The sequence below is a fragment of the Bufo bufo genome, chromosome 9, assembly GCF_905171765.1.
Source record: "Bufo bufo chromosome 9, aBufBuf1.1, whole genome shotgun sequence".
Lineage (NCBI taxonomy): Eukaryota > Metazoa > Chordata > Amphibia > Anura > Bufonidae > Bufo > Bufo bufo.
In genome coordinates, this window is record NC_053397.1 from 418,607 (window position 1) to 430,789 (window position 12,183).

Below are 12,183 nucleotides of genomic sequence, written 5' to 3' on the forward strand. Positions count from 1 at the left end.
AGTTCTCCGTGAACCCAAACTCTTTCTTCCTGCACCAGCTTCTGAGCCACTTATTTAACTCCCTAAGCTCCCGTTGTCTCTCTGGTGACGCTTGTGGCACTGGTAGTATTTCTGAAAACATTACCTTGGCGGTCCTGGACTTGAGCTTCTCATAGTTCCCTAAAATCATTTTTAAGGACCTTCCATCTCCCCCTGACTTTGTCATTGGTGCCTGCCCCACCCAGCAATCTGTCAATCCGATCTGCAACATGCCGACCCCGAGCACCCGGCAGACAACACACTGTTCAGCATTCACGGTCTTGGCGACAGATGACCCTATCTGTCCTTCTAATAATAGAGTCCTTAAGGTTCCTTAAAGGGAACCTGTCACCAGTTTTATGGTGTCCTAACTAATGGCAACATAAATAAGTGACACATTCTCTTAGAAAAATGCTGGGTCACTTTCTTTAATTGACCCAGTCAATCTGCCAACATCTTATATTGAAAAGCTCCAGCTCATAATGATGAGTCCTGAATATTCATGAGCTCCTGACTCTCCATGCCCACCTGCTGCTGAGTCACAGTTTTTTACCATATGAATCAGCAGGTGGGCGGAGGAGTGGCTATAGCTGTGAATTAAATATACGCTGGACTCACTGACATCACGCTGGACTCAAATCAGCTCATTAGCATACGGCATGTGGCATCTTTGTGTGTATATTATGAGGTAACCATCTGTCACACCAGTAAGTGAATACATCTAAGGTACTTTTTAGTAGTTAATGATTGTATATAATTAGTTTGATTATAATCAAATATCCACATGACAGGTTCCCTTTAAGTAAATGACAATTTGACAGCCGAAAGTTACTGTATTTCTCTTGAGTCCACCATAAACAGGCATGTACGGCTTGATCCTTCATGGCAGGATAGTCCAGTGGCCTAAATACACATTAGACTGTTGGCTGATCCTGCTAGTTAATTCGGGCCAAGGTTTGCCTAATGTGTATTCCCATCTTTAGAAGGTAGGTATCTGCACAGTGTGCACTGCGGGTCTCATTAAGATTTGCCACGTTTGTGGCTTTGCGATTGCACTTGCACAAATATTTTATTACTCTGCTGGTCTAGCCACATTCTGGCATAGGTAGTGTGGTTAGGGGTGCGGAGCCAGTGGCCCCACCATATTTATCATCTTCTACGCTAGTTTTCTGGCGTGGAAGAACCCTGAAATCTACACCTGCCAACTCAGTTCCACGGACTGCAGGATGCTGCGACTAATTTAGGACGAAGCATACACAACCGGGTTATGATGAACCTGGCACTAAGTGTCTGCGAGGTCTGTAGACATAGAGTCTATGGGGGGCATCATATCCAAAGAAGTTGTATGAGACCTGACTGACTCATTTCCCTGTCATTGACCCAGAGGGCTCCTCCCGTCTCTTGGAAGATCACTACATTATTATATTTGGTTAATTCCAGATATTTAATGAAGTTTCTGGTAAAGTTGGCTGAACAGCATGAGGTGAACAAGATGACACCAAGCAACATTGCCATTGTGCTGGGTCCCAACCTATTATGGGCTCACACTGAGGGGTAAGAACAATAATTGGATCTGTCTAGAAATCGTATGAGGTCATGAGATGATCACACCTCTTCTCATCATCTACCACTTCCATCTTTGCAGGAGCCTATCCATAGTCGACATGGCTTCTGCTTCTCCTATCCTGGTTGTGAACGTGGTTGAAGGATTGATAAGTTGTACCGATGATGTTTTTCCTGGAGGTAAAATTGATTTAATAATCTTTTGTGAGACTGAAGCAGTCCAAACACATGAATTCGCTTGGTCTCTTATCCACTGTCTCCTGGCATTGGGCCATATGTGCATGTCTACTGCCTGAGGGAACGGGTGGTTAGTGATTGTCAAGCACATTGAAATCTAATATGCCTGACCCTTGTCATTGAAGATGCCTATTCTGAAATACATATGAGGGTTGTCATATTCAGAGAATTATGTAATAAGTACCACCAACTTAAGGTCCTCCTGGCCCCAGAGTGATTGCTCTGTTCAGGCCTCAATCCAGAGCTAAATTAATTATCTGATTACTGCCTCCCGGTCACATCACAAGTTAGACACAGGCCTCCTAGATATACAAACACACACAGTCAGTCTCCTAGTCATCTGTTATCTCTGACTACAGCATAAACATGCTCAGGCTGTGAATATTGCTTGCATGAGGGAAGAAGAGGGCAAGATGCTGCCAAGTTTGTCTGTCCCCCTCCAGCCCATCTATTCCCTCCAGGATCCTGTGTCCAGACACCTCTGCCCCCTCCAAAGCCCTCTGCCGTGTCAAGATACTGCTGACCCTCCATACCTCTATTTCTTTCAGACCCCTCTATCACCTCCAGAACACTCTGTCTTCTCCATTGCCTTCTGTCCCCTCCAGACTCCTGTGCTTTCAAGACTCATCTGTTCCCCTCCAGCCCTCTGTTCTTTCCAGGATCCTGTGCCTGATCAGACACCTGACTTCTATCTGGACTCCTTTGTCTCCTCCAGACTAGTGTCACCCAACAGACACATCTGCCCCCTCTGGATTCTTCTGTCACTTCCAGACACTGCTGTCCTCCTCCATAAATCTCTGTTCTTGCCAGATATCTGTCGCTTCTAGTGCGCTCCTTCTTCTGTAGACCCATCTGTGTTCTCCATACTTTCCTGTTTCCTCCAGACCCCTCGGTCCCTTCAAAATCCTCTGTTGCCTACAGACTCATCTGTCCTCCTTTACATTCCCCTGTCCCCTCCAGAGTCCTCAGTCTCCTCCAAATTCCCCTTTCTTCTAAAAGATTCCTGTTTTACTCTAGACTCCCCTGTCCTCCTCCAGACTGGTGTTGTCCCCTAAGACCCCTCTGTATCTTTCAGATTTCCCTGTCTCCTCCAGACTCCTCTGTCTCTATGCTTCTGTGTCCTCCTCCAGATTCATCCGCCCCCTCCATAATCCTCTCCCTCCTACCAGACTACTCTGTTCTTCTTTAGGCTCTTCTGTCCTCCTCCAGACTGCTTTGTCACTCCAGAGTCTTCTCTCCTTTTCTAGACTCCTTTGTTATTTCCAGACTTCTCTGTCCTCTCCAGCCTCCTCTGTCAGTTGCTTCAATCTTTAGTTTCCTGCTCTTATATCAGCATATCCTGATACTGGTGCAGGATGTAGTCAAGAACCGTGTATGCTTTCCCACAAGCATTTCATTTTCAGTTGTAGATTTTGGGGTTCCAGAATATGCTGTGAATGCACCAGCATCTCCAGGACTGAGCGAGGTGACACCTAGAACTGAACATGTCCCCACAGCAAGCTCCCCACTTCCAGCTGTATCAGGCAGGTGAGTCCTCAGATGGAAAGTTCTGGCACCATGTTGTTCTAAACCAACCCTTTAAGCTATAGAGATGTGCACATTTATTACAGCACTAGTTCAGTCTACTGAATTCTTATTAGACCGTAAGCCCCTCATATGTCTGTGAATCTTGTATGACCCCAGACCTTGGCCTCCCTAGACCAGCTTCTGCATTAACAGAATCTCACTGTGTTCTTACTACTGTGGGATTAGGCAGGAGCTCCAAGGCCATACACACTACAGTTGCAGAGGCACCAAGTGTCACGGGGTGTACGCTGTGACACTGTTCCGACACTTGCGGCTGCCCGCGGCAACGTGTTGCTGTGAGCATGCGGTGGCAGTGTCTCGCCCTTCTGGGTGATTGCCGTGACATGGTTGTCACGCATGCTGTTGCCGGTGGTAACATATGGTTTTGTATGCTTGTGTATGCACTTCCTTCATAAACTCCTCCGGCAGGTGTAGTCGGACATCGACTCGGGCATATCCCGTGATGACATCCTGGCGCAGTTTAAGTCCATTCTACTTGCCGTGGATTTTCTGTGTGACTCCGGCCCACAGCAGTTAAAGTTAGCCTCTAAGGCTATGGCCCTCTCTTCAGCTGGAAGGAGGCCACTATGGCTAAAACCTTGAGTGGCAGATAATGCCTCCAAGTATAAACTATGCAGCGTTCCTTACAAGCCAGGTAGGCTCTTTGGGGCCGAACTGGACCGCATCATGGAGGGTCTTGCCGATAAGAAAGGTAAATGCCTCCCTCAAACCTCTAGGGGTAGGGGTAGGCAGGGTAGAGGGTTCAGATCCTTTCAGGGCCAATCCAGGCCTCAGCGAGGCCGTGGGTCAGAGAAGAGAGGATCGTATCATTCCTGCCGCAGCAAAGATGGAAAGACGGAGCCAAACATCTACCCGGACCTCCGTGCGAACACCAGATGCATGGAAGCTCCAGGCAGCGCTGCATACAGGCTTATGGTTCAACACCAGACTGTGGAACATATCAAACATCCATGCAATTCACAACGCCAACCAACCTGACATGGAACACCAGACATGACATAAACAACTAAACCCCAACATGAACCACACCAAACAACATAACAGGTGAGGAAGGGAAAGGAGACAAACGATGTCCAACTAGGATGCCCTCACACAGGTAAGATAGACTTCCAAAAAGGAGCAGAGCTCCTAAACATATGCAGGCAAACAACAAACTGACCTTCAGGCTCACAACACAGTATAAAAGAGCCAGAGGCCACACCCAGCTCCACCAAGCACACATCTTAACCCCGAACACACCAGGATGGGAAGGGACACACAACTTAAAGGGGAAGTGTCAAAACATGCAAAACAACCACATGTTGCCACCAGCAATAAGAATGCACGGCAAAAGTGTCATGGTCCACTACACCAGACCATGACACAGCCGTGACACCAAGTACATAGCCTTATTTACCAGCCAGTGCTGTAAATGGTCCCGACTCCTGACCAGTTATTGCCCACCCGTCCCCCATTGCTGTAGTGACCTCACAGTGCTGGATGCATCCTCTTGTCCTGTTTAAGCAGTGCTATTGACAAAGGTCTATTTCAGAGATGCTGAAGTTCCAAGTGTTCCTCCAGAAGCTACTACCAAAAAGGTTCCTGTGAAGGGATCGCCTCTGATTGAGGTGGGCAGTAATACATGGAATCAACCAGAGCTCAGTCCAACCACAGCTCGTAGAGGTGAGAACAGAATGACATTGTCACAGATCTTGTCATTATCATCTAGTGGCCTTGTCTTCAGCCTCTATACACATTTACTTCTGTTGGGGTCACATATGCTTTTCTTCTTTTGTTTGCAGCGAAACGTCTGGCTCCTCAGCGCCCCAGTGTCCCTCCGCCTATGCAGCCTCGAGGATCTGCCAATAATGAAACCTCTGATGAACTCCAGAGCCCCCGACCCATTCCTAGGAGGAATTTGGGTGGCAGCCTTAAAGTACCTAACATGCCTCCACCTAATCCTCCCCAACTAGCCAGGCATCCTGATGGAAAGTCAGATGGAGGGGATACTGATCCCTCAATGAGAAATGCTCCACAACCTCTGCCCCGGAACCGCATTCAGTCTACAGACAACTAAAGGCGGGGATGTTCTCCTCCTAAAACTTGTATTTTACCCTGGTGGGGCCACAAGGAGTGTTAGGGACTCATGGTGGAAATACGAGGAACTGAAACATGATAAGGAATGGAATATCTGATCCAGTGCAGGTCCCCGTACCAGATGTGATTTCTAGAGACTGGTTTCCTTTCTATAATACATAGGACTGGCTCCTATGGTCAATAAAGAGTTAATTGATCCTAACTGTGTTTTCATCCACATGTTATTGATGCAGAAATATTTAAATTATCAACTTTTCACCATAAACATTGAAAAAGCAACAAAGTAATAAGGCAGACAGAAGAGGCTGATTACGATCTGGTCATAATATACCGTCATATAAAGCAGGGTTATATTATACCATCATATAAAGCAGAGTGATAATATACCATCATATGATGCAGAGTTATGATATGCCGTCTGTCACGAACTATGGATCCGATCGCTCTGCGCACACACAGAGACCTCACGTGACCGGGGTATTACCATTCAGCTAACACCCCCCCACTACACTTCCGTAACTGCCACTACGTGGGTTCCCGGTCCACGAGCCGACTATCCGGGTCATTCACTATCACACAGATCAGTGGATGAACCGGATATCACTTACTGACCAACCGCAGTCAATCACCCCCAGCTACAATTCCTAAATGCAATTTAACTAACTACCTGGTAACGTCTCTTCAAAGGCAAGGTACGTTGTTCAGCAGCTTAGAATATGGAAGACTTGGCCACTTGGATTTTATAATCTTTAATAAGAGGTAAAAAGCAGTGCATACAAATCTAATGAAAATGACTATAAATCTACAGAATAATAATAACAATATAAATAATCACGACAGTTCAAATGAAAGGGAAAAAGATGAAAGAATACTTAGTTTCTCTGGAGGGTTTCAGATGGTCGTTCATATGTCCTTTTTGAATCCTTGCAAACCCAGTTCAGTATGTATCAGGGGAGACCCTCAAAGTTCTTCTGATACAGGGATATGCCATCAATGTCCAATTAAGTGTCTGGTGATGTTCCATGGGTCTCTCTCCTCTGTCCTTGTGCAGGGATTTTTATGAACTCTCCCATGGGCAGGAGACTTACTCCTGTCAGCCAATGGCAACAGAGTGACTGTAAAGCCTAGGGATTGGCCTCCAAGGGTTTTATGACCCCATCAAAGTTCAGTTCCTACAATGAGGATTATACTTAAGCCTGTATCTCCTTGATACATCGGCATATTTTTATACAGAATACATATTTGCGATCCTTATTTATTTACATACAGAATGAGACCACACACGGTAATGCTGGGACCTGTAGTTCTTCTACCACCCATAGGTGAGCTACAGAATCACATCCTCTGGTCATATTTGATACCCAATTAACCACAATACTCTGTAGAGCCTGGATCTGGTGTCAGAAAGGGCTTAAGTTGATTCATAAATGAAATATGAAAGTGGACTGGTTTTATGCCCAGAGCTAATTAAGGGCTATTAGCTCTCCTCAAACCAGACCTGGAAATTAATGACGTCACGCTCCAGCCAGGCTTGACAGCGAGCAGATCTTTATCTTATAGGACAGGATGAGCTGGGCCTGGTATAGCCTTTATGACCTTTTATAGCCGGCCTCACAGAGTAGTGGTAATAAAAGTGTCTATCTATATCATAGGTGACCCAGGCTTCAGGAAGATGAGAGTTCACTGTTTTTTTTTACATAGGCCAGAAGCATATAAGATGGCTACCCAGAGAAATTATGTATGTATGCCGGCACACCTCCCTCTTTTAAAAGGTTGCCTGGGGAAATGGCCACAAGCCTATTCTACAGCAACCCAGCCGTCTCCGGCCGATTCTCCCTGCCGCGACAACCCGTCAGCATTTCCATGTAAACTACCTTTTCTGTGCTGCACGGTGAAGTTGTACTGCTGCAAAATCAGGCTCCATCTCAGCAGTTTCGCATGGTCTCCTGCGAGACGAGCCAACCAGCTGAGGGGATTGTGATCGGTGATCACTGTGAAATTGCGTCCATACAGGTAGTGTTGTAGCTTTTGCAGGGACCACACAATAGCTAAACACTCCTTCTCTATTGTGGAGTAGCTGGTCTCCCTGGCCAGTAACTTACGGCTCAGGTATAGTACAGGATGCTTTTCCCCGGCCTGGTTCACCTGACTCAGGACTGCACCCAGACCAAAGGCGGAAGCATCCGTGTGGACCACAAACTTCCGAGTGAAATCTGGGGCCTGAAGCACAGGAGAACTGGCTAGTGCATCCTTCAGGGCCTGGAAGCCTTGCTCGCATTCCGGCGTCCATGACACCATCCTGGGCAGCTTCTTCTTGGTCAAGTCTGTCAGAGGCTTGGCCAGGGTGCTATAGTTCGGGATGAACTTCCTATAGTACCCAGCCGTTCCCAAGAAAGACATGACCTGTTTCTTGGTGAGGGGTGTTGGCCATCTCGTAATAGCTTCCACCTTCTCTATTTCAGGCCTCAGTGTGCCTCCCCCTACTCTGTGGCCTAAGTAAGTGACCTCATTCATGCCCAGCTGGCACTTGCTAGGCTTAACAGTTAGTCCAGCCGCAGCAAGTTTGTCCAGTACTTGCGACAGGTGCACCAGGTGCTCCTTCCACGTGGGGCTATACACGGCAATGTCGTCTAAATAGGCGACAGCACATTCTTCTAGTCCTTCCAGCAAGTCATTCACAAGCCTTTGAAAGGTGGCTGCCGCATTCTTCATCCCAAACGGCATTACAGTAAATTCGTGTAAGCCGAAAGGGGTGATGAAGGCCGACTTGTCCTGAGCCTCCGAGGTCAGGGGAATCTGCCAATACCCCCTGCTCAGGTCCATGATTGTCAGGTAGCTGGCTCCTGCCAACTTATCTAACAGTTCATCAATCCTGGGCATGGGGTAAGCATCCGAGGTTGTGATGGCATTCAGTTTCCGATAATCCACACAGAACCTGGTTGTCTGATCTTTCTTCGGGAACAGAACCACCGGTGAGGCCCAAGCACTGTGGGATTTCTGAATGACCCCGAGCTGCTTCATCTCCTCGATCTCCCTCCTGAGGTCTGCCTGGACCTCCATTGAGACGCGGTAGGCGGACTGCTTTGTGGGAGCATGTGTACCTGTGTCCACATGATGGACTGCAAGGTGTGTTCTCCCGGGTTTCCCTGTAAAAGTGTCACGGTGAGCCGTCAACACTTCTAAGAGCTGAGATCTCTGCTGGGACGAGAGTTGAGGGTTGAGGGTTAAGTCCACCTCCAACTCTCGAGTGTCAGCTAGCAGATCTAGTAGGGGGTCGGCCTCCTCCCTTTCGGGCAGGCTGCAAACCGGCATAACATGTGGCGTTCTCTCGTGATGCTCCTTGAGCATGTTGACGTGAAACGTCTTCTGTCTCCTACCTCCCTCTCCAAGGCCCACCACATAATTTACCTTACTCAGACGTTTGACAATGGGGTACGGCCCTTCCCATGCAGCTTGCAGTTTGTTTTGCCGCATCGGCAGCAGGACATAGACCTTCTGCCCCTCCTGGTAGATTCTCTCTCGGGCAGTGCGGTTATACCACTGCTTCTGTTTGCTTTGGGCCTGCACCATATTCTCCTGTACCAGACCTACAAGCGACTCCATTTTGTCTCGGAACCTGAGGACATAGTCTACTACAGAGACTTCCATTCCGGCAACCTTGCCTTCCCAAGACTCTCTGATTAGGTCTAGGGGACCTCTTACTCGTCGACCATACAGGAGTTCGAAGGGCGAAAACCCGGTTGACTCCTGGGGAACCTCTCTGTAGGCAAATAGCAGGTGAGGTAGAGATCGTTCCCAGTCCGTCCCTTGCGCCTCCACGAACGTCTTCAGCATCTGCTTCAACGTCCCGTTGAAGCGCTCACAGAGGCCGTTTGTTTGTGGGTAGTAAGGGCTGGCTACGATATGGTTCACCTGTATTTTCCTACAGAGCCCCTGCATTAGTTCAGACATGAACTGAGGTCCTTGGTCACTGAGAAGCTCAGCTGGGAACCCCACTCTCGTGAAGATCCCCAGCAGGGCGTCCGCAACCTTGTCCGCCCTAATGGAGGATAACGCCACTGCTTCTGGGTAGCGCGTCGCGTAATCCACCAGGGTTAATATGAACCGTTTACCCGAACTGCTGGGGATGGCCAGTGGACCAATGATGTCCACGGCCACCCTCCTGAAGGGTTCATCAATTATCGGTAAGGGATTCAATGGAGCTCGGTGACGGTCTCCTGCTTTGCCAACTCGCTGACAGGTGTCGCAGGACCTGCAGTACTTGGCGACATCTGCCCCGAGGCCAGGCCAGAAAAAATTCTGCATCACCCGGGACTTTGTTTTGGTTATTCCCAGGTGACCAGCTAAGGGGATCTCATGAGCCACTTGCAGTAATTGTTCCCTGAACTGCACAGGTACAATGAGCTGCCTCTTGAGTGGCCCCACCCTACTGTCACTGTGGGAGATGTCCTCCTTATACAGTTTCCCATTGTCCCAACACACTCGGTATTTGTCTCCCTCAGTGGGAGGGCTGGCAGCTAACCCTCTTAGCTGCTCCAAGGTAGGGTCATCTCGCAGGGCCTGCTCAAAGGCGGCACTACAAGTCCCAGCCAGCTGTCCTGTGGCGAACAGGGACAGTGGCTGAGGCTCTGACGCGGTTAAGTCCACGGGGTCCGAACCGGTGGAAGGGGACACTTCCACTTGCTCTTCCCCAATGGAGCGTTCCGCTGCGACTTTTGCAGCCCTGCGAGTGACGGGCAACACAGGCACAATAATGTCATCACATTTAACATTTGCACAACTTAAATCAGTTAAACACATGTCCGCTACCTGTGTACATACACCCGCCATCCCCTCTACATCTCCTGTCGTAGAAGAACTGCTCCCACACACCCCACCTCCCGCGGTCCATTCCCAAGGTTATCTGATGTTACGCAAACATCCTTGCACAGTACCTCGGTATGTCCAGGGACCTCCATAGGGACGGGTGAGTCCTGTGTGCTTCCAGGGGGCAAGTAGCACGAGACCAATCGTCCTAGGTCAGTGCCTAATAAAACATTTGTGGGGATCTCCGCAGAGACTCCCACCTCCCTTACTCCACTCCCAGCCCCCCAATCAAGGAAAACACGAGCTAGGGGAACATTAGGGCTCACCCCCCCAACTCCCGTGATGGTGAGGCTTTTGCCGGGAATAAGGTCTGCGTCATCCACTAGTTCAGGCCGAACTAGTGTGACTTCGGCTCCTGTATCGCGGAAGCCTGTGGTGCAACGGTTGCCCACAGTAACCGACTGTAGGTTGTCTGCGGTGTGTCTTGCAGCTCCATTCACCAACAGCACAGATGATGGGTTGCGGGCAAGCTTGCCAGGGGGTGCTGCCTTCTTCTCCGGGCACGAGTGGCTGAGGTGTCCTGGCTTGCCGCACGCATAGCACTTGCGCATGTCCGTCGGTGCTGGCTTGACTCCTTCGGGTCTTTGTGCAGGCCTGTGAAAGGGTCGCTGGACAGGAACCGATAAAGCTGGCCGGGAGGAAGAAGCAGATGAAGAGGTTCCTCCCAGGCGGGACAGAGTGTCTTTGAATGCCCGAGTGCTGGGCATGGCGACGTATTCATCGGCTAGCTCGGCCGCCTCCCGCGCACTCTTCGGCTTGTGCTCACATACATATTTTTGCACATCCGTGGGGCAATTGGAGACAAACTGTTCTCGGACCATCAGATCCGCCAGGGACTGCTTGGTGTCCTCTGTGAGGGGATCAGACCACTGTTGGAAGGTGGTCTGCAACTTGCCCAGATGGTCCATAAAAGTATCTCCGGGCCCTCTCCGCAGGGACCGGAACCGTAAACGGTAAGTCTCTGGAGTCAGCTGGTACTTGACCAGAATAGCCTTTTTGATGACCGCATAACTGGTACGCTCTGCTAATGGTAGTCCGACCAGGGCCTCCATAGCTTTGCCCTTCAGGGCGGACATTAGATGTCCCGCCCACTGAGGCTCTGGTACCTGGTACTGCTGGCATGAGGTTTCAAAAGCATGCAGGAAAAGATCAATGTCACAGTTCTCAGACTCCATCACAGGCAGTTTTGGCTTGACCATCAGGGATGGGCCTGTGGATGTAGCATGCCGGTCGGACCCCTGAAGCTGTACTCGGGCCAGGTCCAGTTCATGCCTGCGGACAGCTTCCCGTTCTCGTTCTGCAGCCTTGCGCTCAGCCTTGCGCTCTGCCCGACGTGCCTCCAGCAGCCGAAAATATAAGTCCGGGTTACTGAGCATTAGTTGGTCCAGACCATTTTGGGATGGCATAGAGACAGAGTTAAGTCCAGCTAGAGGACTGCAAGCCCCAGCAGGCTGTCCTCCTCCCAGTTCATCATCCTCATTCTGGAAGGGGTCACCTGGCTCAGGGGCCCCTGAGTGTCCTCCATTCTCTGAATCCTGCAGGGATGACTCTTGACTCCTCCGTGCACATGACTCCTGGATAAGGACAGTCTTATTTTTCCCATATACTTGGATGCCTTTGTGCTCACACAGAGCTGTGATATCAGACACGCTCATGGCGTCATAATTCACGGATTCTGACATTATTGCCAAATAAAAGATAGGACAGAAAACAAGAGAGAGGGGAGGGTACTGTCGTGAATTATTATTCTATCAAAACTAATGCACTGTGCTTCGTCTTCCAGAATTTTTCAATCCTTTAGTACAGAGTTATGGACATAACTTCATGCACTAATAT

The 12,183-nt window shown here is 49.2% G+C and overlaps 1 protein-coding gene across 1 annotated transcript in view; it reads left to right on the forward strand.

Annotated features, from left to right (window-relative positions):
* Positions 1 to 5,683, forward strand: part of SH3BP1 (SH3 domain binding protein 1) — a 257,113-nt gene extending 251,430 nt beyond the window's left edge. The window contains exons 14-18 of the mRNA XM_040407161.1: positions 1,459 to 1,572; positions 1,664 to 1,761; positions 3,222 to 3,345; positions 4,937 to 5,067; positions 5,187 to 5,683. Of these exons, the coding sequence (XP_040263095.1) occupies positions 1,459 to 1,572; positions 1,664 to 1,761; positions 3,222 to 3,345; positions 4,937 to 5,067; positions 5,187 to 5,461 (742 nt within the window). The 3' untranslated portion in view covers positions 5,462 to 5,683. The remainder of the gene's footprint in view (positions 1 to 1,458; positions 1,573 to 1,663; positions 1,762 to 3,221; positions 3,346 to 4,936; positions 5,068 to 5,186) is intronic.
* The last annotated feature ends 6,500 nt before the right edge of the window (positions 5,684 to 12,183 follow it).